The sequence below is a fragment of the Molothrus ater genome, chromosome 13 (assembly GCF_012460135.2).
Source record: "Molothrus ater isolate BHLD 08-10-18 breed brown headed cowbird chromosome 13, BPBGC_Mater_1.1, whole genome shotgun sequence".
In the NCBI taxonomy this organism is placed as follows: Eukaryota; Metazoa; Chordata; class Aves; order Passeriformes; family Icteridae; genus Molothrus; species Molothrus ater.
In genome coordinates this window covers 18,069,156-18,087,630 of record NC_050490.2, presented here as the reverse complement: position 1 = coordinate 18,087,630, position 18,475 = coordinate 18,069,156, and the positions used below count along the sequence as shown (strand labels likewise).

The 18,475-nt window shown below is 49.2% G+C and overlaps 1 protein-coding gene across 1 annotated transcript in view; it reads left to right on the top strand.

Annotated features, from left to right (window-relative positions):
- IGDCC4 (immunoglobulin superfamily DCC subclass member 4) overlaps positions 1-18,475 on the top strand; it is an 87,554-nt gene that overhangs the window by 58,660 nt on the left and 10,419 nt on the right. Inside the window, exons 6-18 of the mRNA XM_036389898.1 lie at positions 1,783-1,938; positions 2,466-2,876; positions 3,576-3,740; positions 4,732-4,869; positions 6,280-6,450; positions 7,023-7,256; positions 11,538-11,645; positions 11,917-12,100; positions 12,723-12,850; positions 13,056-13,226; positions 13,728-13,865; positions 14,358-14,463; positions 15,390-15,624. Coding sequence (XP_036245791.1) covers positions 1,783-1,938; positions 2,466-2,876; positions 3,576-3,740; positions 4,732-4,869; positions 6,280-6,450; positions 7,023-7,256; positions 11,538-11,645; positions 11,917-12,100; positions 12,723-12,850; positions 13,056-13,226; positions 13,728-13,865; positions 14,358-14,463; positions 15,390-15,624 — 2,345 coding nt within the window. The remainder of the gene's footprint in view (positions 1-1,782; positions 1,939-2,465; positions 2,877-3,575; positions 3,741-4,731; positions 4,870-6,279; positions 6,451-7,022; positions 7,257-11,537; positions 11,646-11,916; positions 12,101-12,722; positions 12,851-13,055; positions 13,227-13,727; positions 13,866-14,357; positions 14,464-15,389; positions 15,625-18,475) is intronic.

Below are 18,475 nucleotides of genomic sequence, written 5' to 3'. Positions count from 1 at the left end.
AGCCCAGATTTGTCCACAGGCAGTAATTTTAGCATATAAAAATATTTCCTCTTCCCCACAAAAAAAAAAGGAGCAAAAAAACCTCAGAGGATACCACTTTGGAAATCAAGTGAGCAAGGCTTAAATGTTATGGCAGAAATGTTTCTAGTTTATCCCATGTGCTTTATAATTACAAATGCTCAGCATTCCCCTGCTAGATCACTTACTGCTTTACTGAGAACTGTTGATGCCCATGGTAAAGTAGATAATATTAGAGTTAATTATCATTAGGAGAGTTTTTCATGAGGAAGGAAGACAAGGGTAGAGGGGGAAGGATTGGTGAACCAGTTCTTTCCATGCTTATTTTCAAGTGTTTACTTGGTCCCAGTCTCCTCCCTTGTGTGGACTCTTCCATTTAAAAGGACGGAGTAACAGTGCAAGTCATTCTGAGTTACACAAGTTTGTTTCCAAGCTTTCATTTACGAGCAGAGTGGGTTACTGGACCATCAGTCATGTGGGGAATACTGAGGATGTACCTCCAGGTTGCCAGTTTGGCTCTTGCCAGCTTTGGTGGTGTCAGCTAAGTGCTACCATCTGGAGTCAGTTTTCCAACCAACTGCCCCAGTGCAAACGGGGTGTGCAGATTGTGTGTTCTGAGTGTGCAGCCACTGAACTGTGAGGCCATCTGAAGACCCTCCCAAAGTGCAGGGAGGGGGCAGAGGATCTGCTCTCAGCCACATTCCCTGCTGATGGTGCTAAGTCAGTGCAGCTGTTCACAGTGGAGGTGGGGAGTTTGTTCTGTGTGAGCTCCAGGCTCGGCTGAAGCTGGAGAGGTAAAGGCAGGCAGTGCTGGAGAGGTGCTTCTGCAGGTGGAGAGAGACAAAGTCTGCTGGTGCACAGGTACTGCACAAATTGGCTGGTCCTCCCAGTCTGCAGACTTGTGCCAGACCTCCCATCTAAGCCTCTCCTCAGCTTGTCCCCAGCTCTTGGCTTTGTCTCCCACACACTCTCAGAGGTACCAATGCCATATCCCTGAGATTCTCACCTCAGAGTGATGCTGAGAGTATGCAGTGCCCAGCACCACCCTCTGCCCTGTCTGTGATGCTGAGGAGCCCAGGGCTACTTGAAGTTGTAGAAGGACATCTTGGCTTCTGGCCAGTGAGAAGGAGCTGCCCTTTCCTCCTTCCCTACTCAGCAGTGCTGAGCACCCAGCCTGGAGAGTGGGGAGAAGGCAGCTCATGGCCCATGTCTCTGACATAAACACCAGAGTTCCAGGGAGCTCCAGGTGTCTTTCTGACACCTCACAGCCAAGCTGTGAACAAGGAATGGATCAGGAAGCTCAGTAAATTTGGGTTCACATCCAGAACACAGAGGAAGAGGAGGAGTCCCTGACTTGTCAGTGATTCAACAGTGTTGCTGACATTGCATGAATGAGTGTCTGTGCTCATGACAGGGGTCAGCAGGCAGATCCAGCAGCTTTTCCAAACCGCGTGTTAGCACAGCTTTCCCTTGAATGTGCTATTCCTAGCGCTCTCATTGCAGGCACACCCTAGGCATCAGAGACTGTTTTGATCCAAACCAGAACTTTTTTGATTATTACAGGCTAAACTAAACCTTGGGGCAGTGTTGGCTTGAGCTGGCTGTCAAGCACTGAGGAGTGTCCCAGCAGGAATCTTCCTCTGTGCTGGGGTTTGGGATTTGGGGGTCTCTCCACTCCCCAGCTGCAATCCTGGCATTGCTTACAAGCCCTCATAAAGGGCAGCCTGGGCTCCCCCCCACATTTGTGCATGTTTCTTCCTGCAGATGGAAAGTCCATTTCCACAGATGTGATTGTGCTGGGCCGGACAAATCTCCTCATTCCTTCCAGCCAGCCCCATCACTCCGGGGTGTACGTCTGCCGAGCCAACAAACCCCAAACCCGGCAGTTCGTTACCGCCGCAGCTGAGCTCCGCATCCTCGGTGAGTAGAGCAGCCAAATTCTCAGGCATAAATGGTGACCAGTTTGCTCTCGGTTGCATGGATCAACATCCAGGAGATCCCCAAGGCTTTGTGGTCTTTGTGGCCCGTGCTGGGTGAAGTGGGAGCCGGGTTAGAGCTAGGAGGCCCAAGCTGGGATAGTTCTCAGTGGGAGTGTCACCTCTTTAATTTGGGGTTTAGTTCCTGGTATTTACTGAACCGTTTTATGCCTTATTCTTGTTCTCCAGGGTTCCCCCTTGGAAACCTCTATCAGCAATTAACTTTCAGTATCCTGGAAGCCTGCAGGGAGAACAGCCTAGGATCAGGGAATGCAGCACATGATTGATACAGAATTTATTTTTCCTTTTGGACAGAGTCTAAATTAAGCCTCTAGAGTCTGCCTGGCAAATCCCATCTTGTAAGCAAAGCTGCTACTGAATAAAGCATAGCACCGAGTGGGGAGGAGAAGGGATTTGCTTTGCTATTTTTTCCTCCTCCTTCCTGCATTAATTTTTCCTCTCTCCTCCCAGCTACTCCCAGCATCTCCCAGGCTCCTGAAACCATCTCCCGCACCCGAGCCAGCACGGCCAGGTTTGTGTGCAAGGCAGAGGGAGAGCCAGCCCCCACCATCCACTGGCTGAAGAACGGGAAGCCCATCCTCTCCAACGGGCGCGTGAAGGTGCAGAGCAGCGGCAGCCTCGTCATCAACCAGATCGGCCTGGAGGATGCTGGCTACTACCAGTGCGTGGCTGAGAACAGCCTGGGCATGGCCTGTGCCACCGCCAAGCTCTCGGTGATCGTGCGGGAGGGTTTGCCCAGCGCTCCCAAGAAGGTCTCGGCCGTGTCCCTCTCCAGCACCACCGTCCTCGTGTCCTGGGAGCGGCCGGAGCACAACAGCGAGCAGATCATCGGCTTCTCCTTGCACTACCAGCGGGCTGTGGGTAGGTGTCACCTCCCTGGGCAGCACAGCTGTGCCAAAGGTACAAGGCACAGGTTGACCTTCTTCCCCAGCTAGTGACAAGTTGTGAGGCAATTCCCTTTTCATTTCAGGTAAAGGAATCTTTTCCTGGAGTCGGTATCAGACAGTGACAGTGCCTGTGGATTAGCCAACATATTCTAACTTCTTGATTGGCAATGGTGTGTCCACATAGCTTAGTTGTCTGGATTCTATGGGACCAGGCACTGCTGATTTTATGCATACTGATTTTGTATGCAAAGAGTGTGATTGCTAACAGTGATATCAACCAGCTGCATTGTGTACAGGGGGAATCACTAAATTATCCACACCCAGAATCTGAAGTGAGGCACTGGCTCTCTTGGGGTATGTCTTTCCAAACAGCCAGCAAACCAATGCTCCTGCTGAACTGTTGCCAGAGCTCTGAAAATGAAACTGGTAACTGCAGCTGCTTCAGCATGAATTAAGGAGTTTGAGTCAAAATGGAGACATCAGCATTGAGGCATTGGAGTTTCTGCCCAAAAAACTCATACAAGAGATGAGGCTGTGCAGGTGCTGGGGAAACTGGAGAAGATGTAGTGATTTTTAAAGTGGATTTAGTCTGCAGACCTTGTGAATTAAGTGATTTTTTCAGGAGTGTCTTGGCAGTTCACTGACCTGCTGATCAGTGTTTCCTTGGCTCTAGGAACAGATAATGTGGAATACCAGTTTGCTGTCAATAACGACACAACTGAGCTGCAAGTCAAGGATCTGGAACCAAACACCAACTATGTCTTCTATGTGGTTGCATATTCCCAGCTCGGAGCCAGCCGGACGTCCTCTTCCATCGTTGTCCAGACCCTGGAGGATGGTGTGTTCATTAGATGGGTACTGGTGCCTAGGAAATGTTCTTGACCTGGTTGATAGTGAGCACTGAATGTGCTACAGAGTGGTAGCAGCTCCTAGAAACCTAAACCTGCACCCTGGTCTCATCATCAGCTTGGATGATGAAGGATATGAAAATACCCTGGTTGATGGTGGGGCCCATGAGAATCCTTTTGGAATTGCAGGCAGCTCATAAGGGCTTTTACCTAACCCATGTGATATTGCTCTAAGCTTCATTCTGGGCCAGACTGGATTTCAACTCAGAAGAAACATCTATTGCAATATGTAGGGGTGGGAGGAGCCTTGAGGTCAGACCCCTTAAGAGCCAGTAGTTTGTGTTGATCTTACCATTTATCACATAGCATTTTGTGAGCAGTAAAGGCAGAGTGCCAGAAGCACAGCTGCCCAACGGGAAGCCATGCACAGCTTTCAACAGGCTGCAGGACAAGAGGCAAGTAGAGATGGTTTTGGCAGACCTCATGTGCATTATGTGCTTTTAATGCTCCTGACATGGTGACCTGCGTGGTCCCATGTGTATGTCTGAAGCCTGAAAGGCTGAGTTGAAAGCATGAAAGCTGCCTGCAGCCCAGAGCTGTGCTTCTCAAGGGAGTGAGGATTCCCAGGCTGCAGTTTGGATCTGTGAGCCATTTGCTTTTGTGTCTCCTTCGTGCTCCACGTGCAGCTCAAGCTGAGAGCTGGTGTGTGCCACCCTGCCCAGTTTGCTCTGGGTACAGGTCCCTGGGAGCAGTGTGGCTGTGGCCAGCAGCTCTGGTCAGCCTGGAAGTGGAGCAGTCAAGCATCTTCCCTCCCCAGACACCCCTGAAGGTCTGTGTTGTGTTGGTTCCTGCAGGACAGACACCAAGTCACCAGTGGCTGTGGTAGAGCCAAGTCAGTGGCCTCCAGCCAGCTCAGAGAGCTGGCAGATGTGTTGAGGTGTTGCTGTGGTCTTTGCTGACTTCTCTTGGTTGTTTACCCAGTTCCCAGTGCAGCCCCTCAGCTGTCCCTGTCGAGCATGACTCCTGGTGACATCCGTGTGACATGGCTGCCTCCTCCTCCGGAGCTGAGTAATGGCAAGATAACCAAGTACAAGATCGACTACTGCACCCTCAAGGAAGGTGAGGGAAACACCATTCGGGGGTTTGTTGTCTGCTCTAGTGGTGTTAACAGCCTGTAATGTGAAGGGGAGATGGTGCAAAGCTGAAAATAGGGCCCATTTTACCCAAGGGAGGAGAACCCTTTCATAGTCTGGCTCTGTCTGGTGGTTATGGCAGTGGCAATTCATACCACCTCGAGGTGCCTTTTTGTGTGATTGTGGAGGAGCCATGTCCCCAGAATGGTCTGACCCATGTTTGAGCTGTCCCAGAAATGTCTGCATGAGCAGCCCTTCACTGCCATCTGCACTGTGTTTTGGGGAAAGAGCTTTATGCTGCATGGGGAAGAGGAGTAAGTGCTTTCAATTTCCTTAAAATGGAGTCTAATCAAAGTGATCCTTGTGAAAAAAAACCCTAAATACCCTGTCCATGTTGTGTTGCTCTATTACCGAGTTTTATCTGATTTTATTTCCATTGTCAGGCACACTAAGCAGGGTTCAGCAGGGATGGTAACATTTACATCTGCTGGATGTGGCTGTTCCAATTCCACGTGTGCTTGCTTTGCAAATCCTTCTGGGTATTTGCTCTTAAAACTGTCAAAGCTCTGCAGCTTCTCACTTCCCAGAGTCATGATTCTTCCTGAGAGAAGGATGGCGAGTGTGATGAGGTGCTGGACATGTTCCCATGTATTTGAACTGGCTTAGTAGTCTGTGCTGTGACTCCTGGCTCTGGTTCTTTTGCCTTGAGCCTGCACATGGCTCAGTGGCATCGTAAAACCTTGGAAACACTTGCAATCCAGGGATCACACTCAGCAGTACGCTGTTACATAGCAGGGACAGTGCTCCTGCCTGAGTTAACACCAAGGGAAGTTGAAATCGAGACCTCTGTGTACTCTAAACAGGCCACATGAATCTTAGCTGATACAGTGAAAATCCCAGGCTAGTCTCAGTTTAAATTTCCTGTTACCTCCCTTATGAACTTGGGTGGGCTGAAGAGGGAGCAGTAAAACCTCTGTCTGGCGTGGATGAGGGTGTGAATTTTGCGGAAAGCAGAGCTGCTGGACAGTTCTGGTTCACATGAAGGTGAGGGTTTAAATAGAGCAGTGAGAAGCATTGGAACATGCCATCAGCTCCCATTAGCTGTGCTCATGTTCCACCATCACATCATCAGAGCAAGGTTTCTGACAGCTCCCTCTGGGCAGGCTCTGGTGCTAAAGGCAACCTGCAATTTGGAATGTAATGAAGGGAGCTGTCAGTCAGAATATCTGCCCAGCCTTACAGTTTTTTTCTGATGGCATAAGACTGCTCCGGGCAAAGCCAAGCCAGCCCAGGGCGTGCAGACCACGAGGAGGTAACGAGGCTTGTGGCTGCTCAGCTGTACTTCCCTTGGGCTGGGAAATCCCTGTTTTCAGTGGTGTCCCCTTGGTTCCAGCAGATCAGGTCACCTCCATCGAAGTGGGTGGAAATGAGACCCAGATCACCCTGTACTCACTCCATCCCAACAAAGTGTACAAAGTTCGGATCGCAGCCAGCACCAGTGTGGGATATGGAGCCCCTTCCGAGTGGACCCAGCATCGGACTCCTGACAGAGACAACCAGACACATGGTAGGAGGCTGGGAAATGCCTGGGATTTGGGACAGGGTGGGAAACTTAAGGCATTTTCAGAGATACTCGCTTTCCTTTGGGAATTACAGCCATTGGTTTTGGTCAGACCAAAGTGCTCACCTTTACCTTGCCGCTCAGCAGCCCCTGTACATCTCACTGCTTGCCTGGCAGTGGGGCTTTGCACCCTCTATGTGCAGCTGAGAAAGTTCTTTAAAAAAAAGAAAACAAACAGAACTCCAGATCCCAATGTTAACGACATTTGGGAGTGACAATTCTGCCAAACACAGCTGAGCCCATACCAGACTCCAGCAGTGGTTAAAGATGGCGATATCTCAGAACACACTGAGAAACCCCCACAGTGGCTTTGTGACATTGTTGTTTCCTGTATCATCCAGCTGGGAAAGTCAGTGGTAGAGTGTGACTGACTCTCCACTGTCAGGGAGTGGAGACTTCCCACTCAGGACAGCCTTTTCCTCACACTCTTCCCTCACTACTGAGGACCAGGAGGATTCAGTAGACCAGGGGAATGGAGACATGTGGCTCAATCTTTTTCTCTTGTCTTCTTCTTCCAGTTCCATTTGCCCCAACAGAATTAAAGGTCCGAGCGAAGATGGAGTCTCTCCTGATAACGTGGCAGCCCCCAGCAAACCATGCCCAGATATCTGGCTACAAGCTCTACTACAGAGAGGTGGGCCAAGAGGAGTCCAGTGATGAGAGCCCTTTGGATGGTGCTGAAGATGAGAGCTGGGATGTAGGACCCATAAAACTAAAGAAGAAAGTGAAGCAGTATGAGCTGACTCGACTAGGTTAGCTGGCTGCATCTTCCTAGCACTTGATGTGGAACCCAGGGCCTGTCTCTTGCACTTTGTAGCATCCCAGGATGCTCCCAAGAGAGGTTTGCATGACTGGAGATACATAGGGTCAGGACCATCTGAGGTGTTTTAAGATGATCCAAAATCCTTTCTGGAGTGGGGCTCTTTAGGCTTGTATTGAGCAGAGTTTAAAGCACAGAAATTTCTAATGCAAATTTAGCAGGGATTTTAACCAAGTTACCAATATACTTAGTATATGTTAATAAGTGGTTCTTAATTAGTGTTTTTATTGTGTCACTATAAAGAGTGCCAAGATTGAAATCTCCAGTCAGGACAATTATCTCTCCTTCCCTGTCTGTTTCTAAGGAGCTCTATAATTGCATGCTGTTTGAAATCTCTCTGTATTAAAATGCAGAGATGGGATAATTCACAGCATACTAATTTTAGCCCAGTATTCTGTCCCACTAAAGGAAAAGGGATGGAAGAGTGTCCATGACTGGAGAAGATCTGAGCAGCAGTGAGTCCTGCCTGCCTGGCTCACTGTGCTTAGCATTTCCCACAAGGGGCTGTATTCCTAACATCTGATTGTATTAATTAATTGATTTGCCCATTGATACAGGATGGAGAGAGAAGAGAGTCATGGCAGATGCGTCCTTGAAAGAGGCTTTCTGCTTCCCAGAATTCTTCCATCCCCCACTTTATGCTTCACTCTGTTACTGCCCAGTGAGTGGAGATTGTAGGGCATGTGTCTGTCGTGCTGGTTCATCTTACACTTGTAGCATATCTATTATGCATAGTGTAAAGGTCAGGCTGCAGCACCTTGAAGGACTGTTTGTGCCGTCTGTAAGTGGGGTTCTCCCAGCTCTGTCACAGCCATCTTGCCATTGAGAGTGTTAACAGTGATGAGTTTCTCTGAAGAATTTAGGTCTGTAATTATTGCGCAGAGGAAGCCACATGTGAACATCATCATGTGCTGCTCCAACCACTGGCAAGTCAGTCGGTGCAGGGGCTGGGAGTGGGCTGAATTGGTTCCAAATGCTCTGGCACAATGATGCAGAGAAGGTTGCTTGTTCTTCTGTAATTACTTCCTTGAATTTGGGCATCCGTCAAGCCCTGATGGTTTCCGTATGATTTGGCGGCTGTGTATCGGCTATCGCTGTGTCAGGAGCGCAGGCTCGGGTTCCTCCCAGCCCAGGACGTTCCCTCTGCTCCCCTTGGGCTGTTGAATGATGTGCTCCTGCACACAGAGTAAAGGCAGGGTCAGGAATCTGGCTGTGCTGAGGAAGGGAGGGGCTCTGCACATGAAACAAGGAGGAGTGATTGGGATTTAGAAGGGTTTCGTTTTATGGTGCAGAACTGCCCTGTACCACTAAGGGCTGCAGCTTGTAGGCAGAGCAGTCTCAGGAAGGGCTGGCAGCCCTAATGTGATCTGGGCTGATGGGGAATTAGCTGGGAGGATTTCCCAGATCAGGGATGTCTGCCTGGAAAGCACAGCACTGGAACCCTCTCCTTAGATCCCTCTATAAAAGCAAATACCCAACACTGTCTCTTGGGATTTTCTTCCAGAGCCATTGAGTCCAACTGCCTGGGTACCTCAGTGTTGATCAAAAATGAAAACAAATTCTGTCCAGATGTCTTTTAGACACTGACAGGCTTGGGGCACCGACCATCTCTCTAGGAAGCCTGTTCTGGTGTTTGAGGTGGTGTCAGGAAATCCCAGCTTGGGCACTGGGCATCCCAGGCTGAGCTCAGATGTGGATACCAGGCTGAGCTCAGATGTGGTGTGTTCCATGTCAGTGCAGACAAGGTCCAGGGTGGTCACTACATGTCCCTTGGCTCCACAGCTCCATAGTGTCACTGAAGCCAGCACTCTGTCCCTTGCCTTGCTTTGAGGTGTGGCTTGAAATAGAAGACTTGTCCCATCTTGTGCTGATCCCTGGAGCAAACCATGTCTCTTTAGAATGGTATCACTAATGGTACCATGTGTCTTGTCTGAGAGGTGCATGCTGGAGTCCTGTGAGAGACGTGGGCAGCTGGTCAAGGGCACACAGGAAATCCAGCAATTTCATCAGTCCACAAAATCAGAAGGAAGCTTTCCTGAATCACCAGGAGGGGTTTTCCCTGAGAAATTCTTAGTGACTTCCATCGATGTTCTAGCACTTACTCCCTGTATTGAGGTGCAGCTACCAGGGCCATAATTTATGTGAAAAATAAATGGCAGGGATCTGATCCTGTCTTCCACATTCCCATGAAGGAAGATTGCATTCCTTTGGAAGCAGCTCTCTGGAAATAAGGGTGTTTTCTCACTTAAAGGAAAGTATGGCTTCTGGCACCTGGCCAATATGAACACCTTGAAACGCTGAGTGAAGCAACATATTTAGCATATTGGCTATATTATGCAGCCATCCAGATTAGTGATTTAAAATGATCTGGACTAGATTATTCTGCCTATATTTAATGTATGATGGAATGCAGTGAAATACATCTGTTTTCATGCTGCCTACCAGCTTCTTGACAGCTTGATAGAGTTTTATGTCTGCCTGTTCTAAGAGCTTGAACATCTGGGCCTGTGTATAAAAATTGAAGCCAATCCTTGACTGAGAAATCCAAAATACCCCTATTTTCAGGATGTAAGGTGCTCGATCTTGCAGTCAAGCTCCCCTGGCGTCACGTGCAAGCAGCTGCTGTATTGATCCTGCCCAGGGATGGAGACAGAGGACTTGTATTTCCTTCACTCCATTCTCCAACAGGAGCTGCCCACAGCTGCCTCACATCTGTGAGCTTTTCCTCATCGTTTTGGATTGCACCATCCATGATGTGCTAGTGTCCCACTGAAGCCCAGCCCAAGGCTCAGCCAGAAGGGGAGTGTGGTGCTGGCAAGAGATGGGCTGGGTGTTCTTTGTTCCACTGAGCCTGTGGTCCCAGCCCTTTGGAGGTTGAGTGCTCTTTGGCCTTATCCCCCTTGTGTGGGTTTGAAACATTTTTCTGTGGCTGGAGAGTGTGGAAATGCAGATCAGGCTGTCTTGGAGGCAGACAAAACTCTGTTTGCTTTTGGGATTCTTTGGGGGAGAAAAATGTGGCTGAACTGTTTTTATATTCTGAGCGTGAGCGTGTGTTGTGGAGCAGAGAAAGCCTTTGGTAATTGGTACCATCAGCCTTTGGGAGTGTAATCAGGGCAGTAATAATAAAATTGGCATCAATAAGAAAGGTTTCATTCTGCTTACATTGTCTGGCAAAGAGAGCAGTGATCTGTGAGGTCAGGGAATGAAGAGGCATGTCCCAAATTAACAAACTTCATCAATGTGCTGCAGCCAAGGCAACAAAAGGCAGTGTGGACTGCTCTGGCTGAGCTCCTGAAGGGGCTGGCTGCTGCAGGGAATGTCTTCTTTGAGAACTTTTTATCTCCCAAGTTGTTTCTTTGATTAAACATCTCCATTAAAAATGAAGAAGCTGATGAAAGGCTGGAAGAAAGAGAGAAGTGGTTTTTGGACCAGGGCAGCACTGCTTGGAGACAGAAATCCCTGTCCTGCAGCTCAGTTTGAGATTCCCCACAGTGCAAGGCTCTCTGATGGGAAGAGCATGCAATGAGGACCCTCAGGTTTTTGGTGTGGGTTTTCTGTGCACTGTTGCTTTTCTAATTGCAAGTTGGGAAGCTCTACTCTGAAGGCAAAACAGACAACATACAACAAAGGCTGCCAGTGACTTAACAGGGCGTTTGAGGACTTGCTGGAAGGAACACCCTCACAGCAGTGAATAAATCAGAAAGGACTTCAGAAACAGGAGGTGCATTTTGGGGTAGGAGAGAATGTCCTCACTCCTCAGGAATAAACAGTGCAGTGCAGTCACTTCCATGGTAGAGAGAGGAGTCAGCATGTGTAAGTTTCTTTAGCAGTTTGTAAGAGATCTAGAGATCCTGAGTAGATTGCTAGAGGCCAGGACGCTGGTCAACCCTTGAGGGCTGGGGCAAGTTCATTTCCTGCTGATAATTTCTGTCAAAAGTGAGGGGAGGACCAAAGAGCAGCTGTGCTGATAAGATACACCAGCTGTGAGACAGTGTTTGTGTGTGGGAAGCCTGTAAGTGGAAGGGGGACTCCCTGCTGTAATTTAGATATCAGGTGATATTTACTTAGGTATAAGGTAACAAAAATGTATTTATTATGTTCAAGCTAGTTTCTTGGATGGTGAGAAAAGCTGGCAAGATCAAAGAAAATGTGTCTGACTAGGGAGGGCTGGTGACAAAAATAACCCAAGGCAAACCCTGATTGATTTTTCCAGCTCCTGGGAAACTGTACGAGGTGAAGCTGGTGGCATTCAATAAGCACGAAGATGGGTACGCAGCAGTCTGGAAGGGCAAAACAGAAAAGGCACCTGCAACAGCAGTAGGTGAGAAATGCCCTTCAGTTGTTGTGTCTCTTCTGCTTGGCAGAGGAGGGGTGGAGGGATTACAGAGGATGAACTTCAAAAAGGATTATACCAAAATAGGGAAGGTCATAACATAAGGGAACTTCCTTTGACAGTCATTGCAAAACACGTTGAAGGAATTGGGAAGGAATGAAAGGAGCAAAATGTTCCCCTTCTCATTAGGGTTGTTCTTCCACGGGGTGTGAGTGGCATTATTGTACACCTCCACATCTGTCTTTGTGCTGCACCATAGATCCCCCTGTGCAGAAGGGGCCTCCACTGCCTCCAGTCCAAGTCTATGCAGAGTCCAACAGCTCAACTTCCATCTGGCTCCGCTGGAAGAAACCTGACTTCACAACAGTCAAAATTGTCAACTACACCGTGCGCTTCAGCCCCTGGGGCCTGAAAAACGCCTCTCTTGTGACGTACTACACCAGGTAAAGAGGGTTCATCTGCCACAGGTTGCTCATGTCAGGAATGAACACGGGGCAGGAGGAAGTTGCATGGAATTTACAGAACTTAGCAAAATCCTAGGTGTTCCATATGCTGGGAATATCTGCCATGGTCACAGATAATGTTCAGGACTGCTGAGATGTGGCAGTGGGACTTGAATACCAAGGAATCATTTACTGGTCTCTGCATCTTTTTTGCTGTGGTTGGACCTTACACACTCATTAACAACATGGCCGGGTGCAATTATGCATTCGTGATTTGTGAGATGGTCCTCACAAGTTTGGTCTATAAACTGCTAGAGTTTAAGCAGTTTTAATAATTTGGGGATGTATCTTACATCTGAATACTTGTGCCCATTTTTAGCCTCTAATCAGGCTGTTTTCCACTTTACCCTGCAAGTACATCAGAAATGGTCCTGGAGACTGGGAACTGTTTTGCTCTGTCCCTGGGAGCTGAGTGTTCTTGCATTCAAATGGCTGCAAGAGATGGAAAATCAAATACTGTCAGAGTTAGGATAATCTCTTAGAGTGTTCCTGGTGGGGTGTCAAGGTGACATGGGAGAACCCTCAGGTGTTCACAGCCTTGTGCTGTGTCCTCTCTCTCCAGCTCAGATGAAGACATTCTCATCAGTGGGCTGAAGCCCTACACCAGGTATGAGTTTGCTGTGCAGTCCAACGGCGTTGGCATCGATGGGCCCTTCGGCAGCGTGGTGGAGCGCTTCACCCTGCCCGACCGTGAGTGTTCATGGCAACCAAATCCTCATTTCTCCTGGCTTTCCTTGAGTCTCTGTCAGATCCCCCCCAATGTGCCCCTGAGAGATGTGATCTCAGACCCCTCGAAGCTCTGACAACCTTGAGTCCATGCTGGGAAGCTCTCTGGGGATGAATGCTCTGCTCCTCTTCCTGCTGCTCAGGCTGGCTCTTTATTTGTCTCTGCCAGGGCCCTCCACTCCTCCGTCTGACCTGCGGCTGCACCCTCTCAACCCCTACGCTGTCCAGGTGCACTGGTGCCCACCTGTGGAGCCCAATGGCATCATTGTGGAGTATCTCATCCTGTACAATGCCAACAACACACAGCCAGATGACATGTGGACCTTGCTGACACGAGAAGGTGAGCCCCCTCCAGGTACTGTAATACCCCTCAGTCCTCCTGCCTCCTTTTCTTTCTCTGGAGTCCTGGTTGCTCAGTCCTGCTGCCCTGATTTCTGCCTCACTTTGCATACAGACAAATATTCAAGAGCTCATCCTGGCAGTTTTCTTGAAGCATATGCTGTACCTGGTCATAGCAGAGACTCCAGGGACATGACTGCTGAGAGACATGAAATCATACGTGTCTGGGAATGAGTAGCCATTATCACCCAGGAAATAACCTACAGATGCAGCCTGGCAGCCAGCAATTCCTAGAAAAACGTGTGCCAGCAGCATCACGAGTAGTGTTTTTGGATCTGTAAGCAGGAAGTTCATTATTAATGAAGAGCTGTATGAAATGCACAAAAATGTCACAAAATCCCTCACTTCTGAGGGTCCAGCAATTTCACAGCTGCTTTTCTGTAGCCTCTGAACAGTCTTGAAGCAGAACATTTTAAATCTCTTTTGATTTGCTTTTGGTCAGGAAACATCTTCAGCACTGAAGTGCATGGCCTGGAAAGTGATACCAGATACTTCTTCAAGATGGGAGCAAAGACAGTGGTGGGATCTGGTCCCTATTCCAATGTGAAGGATGTGCACACCCTCCGGGAGAAGCTGTCTGGTATGAATTCCTCCTTACCTCAGGGAAGGAAGGGAATTGCATGGCTGGAGACTGATTTGTCAGCAGTGACATTTCTGTTTACCAAGCAGTTGCCTGGTGTTGCTGTGGAGGATGTGAGATAGGATTCTCTGCAGGGCAGTGCAGGGGATCACAGCAGATCCTCAGATGTGCAGCTCCAGAACCCATCCCACAGCCAAACTTCATCTCTTCCCCATCCTGGTTCCTCTGGAAGGACAACCTGCATCTTGCTGTGGCGTGACATTAATGAATATGCATAGGTGCCAGTTTGCTTCAGGTTGATTTAAATTGTCACTGCCAAGGAATTTTATTGTTTTATGTGTATAGAATCAGAACCACAGAACAGTTGGGTTAGAAGGACCTTTTAAACCTGTTTGGTTTAGTTCAGCAGGTGCTTCTCTGAACATGAGACACTTTGTACCCTCTTCCTGCTAGCAGTTGAAATGATGTGGCTGTCATTCCTTCCCCTCCTAGATGTCCTGGATATCCACTCTGTGACAGGGATTATCGTGGGGGTGTGCCTGGGGCTGCTCTGCATTCTCTTCTGCATGTGTGCCAGCTTCCGCAACAGCAAGCACAGGTGGGTGCACCTCAGGTGAAGGAGGCTGCTTGGAAGGAGACAAAACCAGTGTGAGCTGCATCCCCTGTTCAGCTGGGCTGCTTGGGATGTGGTGTAGGGGACAGTTAATGCACAGCTTGGATCTGAGGATGGATAAGGAGTCTATTTAGTATAATCTTTTCACTGATTTATTTTTTTCAGTAGTTTCTCTTCAATTTACATTCTTAGACTAGTAGGGTTTTTTTCAGAGAAAGAAAAATCCTCAAGAAAATGGAAGAACCAGTTTATTACCTGTGTCTGTTAATGTGGGTAGTATTTTGCTTCTGAGGTTGGACAGCTCTAAGGATGTTTGGAAATGGTTTGTTAACTTCCATCTGGGAAAATGATGAAAGACTTCACAGTGAGTGACAAGCTGGTTTAAGGAGGATTGGATACAGCCCAAAGCCCTCTGCTATCCCAGGGGTCTGGATCCAGCCACAAGCATTTGGAAAGACCATGAGCAGAAAACAGCTCAGTTGTTCAGAAGCTTTGGCTCTTTGAGCTTTGAGCTCACAGCAGATCTCAGGGCCAGGAACAAACAGCTGCTGAAGTCTCATCCTAATGTGGCCACTAAACTTTCCTGTCCTGTTGCATCTCTAACCTGTAAAGCAGAGGTGACAGGAGTGACACAGCTCCCCATGGACCAGGGTAGGTGAGCACCTGCTTGTGCTGGGACTCGTGGTGTCTCCTGCCCTTGGGGTGTGCTTGGGGACAGCTTTGCATCCCACAGTGGGATTAGTCTGAGATTTGGCATTAATCAAGGTGGTGCAGAGATATATCTGCAGTGAAAGGTGTTACAGTGGGATGTGAAGATAAAGGATATCCCCAGGAGTGGCAGGGCATGGCTTGGGCCTCGTCACTTGCACAGGGACCAGCTGAGATGTCAGCTCTTGCTTGTTTTCCCTCAGGGAGGCCCTGCCAGGCCTGGATTCCCAGGCTGCTGGCAACCACACGTACTACCACCGGAGCAGGCAAGGGTTGGCCTCTCCCAGTGCCACCTTGGACTCACATGAGCTCGAGTCCCTCATGTCCCCACTCCCTGAGGATGCGCCCGTGCCCCTGGGGGACATCACTGAGCTGGCAGAAGTGCACAGCCTCATCCACACGAGCCTCCCTGAGGACATCTTCCATGGGAAGAGGAAGGTAAGGACCCATGCACATGGTGACTGGGCTCTCACCTTTGGCAAGAGCCTTTGTTTGGTGTGTGGCTGCTGGGAAGCCCGTGTGGGATCCTGTCCTGACTCTGCAGTGCCAGAAGTCTTGGCTGCAGGCTGGTGTTGGACAGTCACACATTTCCCCTCTCTGTAAAACACGACTAGCTCAGCCTTGGCTGTTGGCTATTATTTGGGATCCCTGTGCATCTACCCCCCCTTTTCATCTCCCGGAAAATTGACCCCTCAATGTGAGAAGCTGCTGCCAAACTTGGTGCTGCAGAAGGCTGTGGTATTCGTGTTGCTGTGGCATGTGGATGGTGGGAGGAAGTGTGATGTCTAGAGCAGACACGTGGCCTTCCAGGATTCTCTTTTGCTTGGACTAAAAGAAGCTGTCTCCATAAATAGTGTGTTCACTGGAACACTCTTGAAGATAAACAAGAGGTGAAATTGTAGGGTTTTTGTGAACCTTATTTTTTGAAGTAGTCTTCTGCTGCCCTGCTTGGTTTGCCTGACACTGCATTGTCTTTCTTTTCCTGCCCATTTCCTCTTCCAAGCTTGCCTGAAACATTTCATTCCATTAGGGAACCTTTAATTGGCCTAATTTAGTTAATCTGTTTATGTCTCTCTTTGTAGCCCTGGGAGAGCATGTAAAGTAATTAGGAGGTTCAGTAAAACAAATGCATTGTGAGCACTTGGGATTTCGCGTTTGCATCAACGATGCACTCGTGTGTCACTGGAGGGAAGGTGAGTTCAGGTGCCTGGCTGACCACGAGCCCTGTCTGTGTGCTAGGGGCAGTGCAGGTGAGATCTTTGGGAAGCACAAAGTCTCTGCTGGCCTCACTGCCCCACGGGCTGAAGCTGTGCCCGTGGTCATCCCTGCGTGCTGTGGCAGATCAGTGCTCAGCTGGAGCAGAGGCTGTTTGTTTGCAGCAAAGCCACATCCATGGATTTTGGTGGAATGTGGCTGCCTGTGTGGACCCAAGCCAAAGAGTGTGAGGAATTTCCTACAACTCTTTCAGTTAAATAAGGAACAAATGTTTTCAGTGATGGGGACTTACCCCTGAGAACAGGTCAGGCTGGGGGAAGTTCCTTCTTTGTGAGGCCTTTCTGGGGGTAGTATGTCTAGATCTCTGTTCCAGAGCAGCAATCCTGCCTGCAAGGGCTTACATCAAGATCTGAATACGTGCAGAGTGGGACTGGAGAGGGCAGTGCCAAGGCCTGGCCATATGAGGCTCAGCCTGAGAATTTGGGGCCCTCACAGTGGGCAGTGCCCAGCAGCAGTTACAGTCACAGACCAGAGCTTTTGGGGAGATGGACTGTTCTGGCTGTAGAGTTTCCATAATTAGATGGGGAATGGCCACTGAGAGATAAATTCACTGAGGGGTTTGGTTGTTTTTTTTTTAATGGATGTGGCTAGGGAAGCAAGGGTCACTGGGAATCAGCCACCCGGAGAGCAGCGTTGTCACCCGTGCCGACCAGGAGGGTGACCCGGCAGGTGAAGGAGATCGAGTGGTGGCCGGGAGCAACAGGCTGTTGTTGCTGGGAGCGGGCACTGGAGGGAGATGTGCTCCCACGCAGGAGACCCTGCTCCCTGCACTGCCCCATTCCTGCTGGAAGTGCCACCGCTGCTTCCTTTCTGTACTCCAGCATGTATAATCGAGTGTGCAAAGAATATGGCCAAGAAACACCATTATGCTGCAGTGGCCAAGAGGCCCCATGGATGGTGATGAGATGTTACCTGGCTGGGCAGTCAGGGAGTTGGCCAGGTCTCAGGTACATGGCCAGAGTGGTGCACACATGCCTGGTGCCCACAGTGGATATAGACCAAGTCAGGAGCAGTTGTGAGTGTGTGCATCTCCCTGCTTGTACACAAAATGCCTCTAGTCGAGGCTGTGGAGTGGATGTGGGTGTCCTGTGTGCTGCAAATAGCTTCCCCCAGCATCCATTTAAAGCTGGAAAGCCCCAGGGACCCTGCCTGGAACAGAGTGTTGTGGGAGCTTTGCACCCTGCAGTGACCAGCTGCCTTTGTTGCCTTCTCTTTTCTTCTCTCATGCTGTGTGAAGTTGGGGCTGTGAAAATCGATGGCAAGGAATGCAAGAGAGCCAAAGGAAAGAGAAAATCATTGTGGAAGGAAATTTCTGTCCAGCCTGGCAAGGGGAAGCTCCCCAGGGTGTTCTAGGTTGGATACTATGACTTGCAGTTCTATTCACTGAAGAGAGGGAGTGAGAAATGCCTCAAGAATACCTTTTGTTTAGCAGCATATCATGTCACCACAGAGCTGGGGATGTTGGCTGGGGCAGACCCTTGGGCTGAGGCTGCTGGCACTGCAGGGCAGATTTGTGTAGCTGTGACGTCCAGTTGTCTGTTTGTCCCTCTGTCCTCAGGTTGTGCTCCTGAAACCTGGTTTGTGTTTGCTGGCTGGCACTTGCATTGGCTGCTCTGGGCTTGCAGGCTGTTCCCATGCTGAGTCATTACTTACCATTCCATGGATTATTCTTTATTGTTTTTATTCTTGTGGCAGCCTGAGGTTCCAGTGGAGATTGGATGCTCCATGTTAGATAGACACAAAGAAGGGACTGTCCCCATGCCATATGGAGTCAGAAGTGAGTGAATGTCATTTTACAGGTGTGGGGACTGGAGAACAGACTGAGGGCAGGAAGTCTTAAAAAATTCTGAGATTGGAACTGATTCCTGCAAAAAAATGTGAGTAAGGGTGGTGAGATGTCCCCTTGGTCATTTTCAGGTCAAGATCATCAGTTCCTTCAAATGTAGGACTGTGATTCTTCTTGAGCTGTTACACATAGTGCTGGAGGTGCAGGATGGTGCAAGTGGAAGGTGGG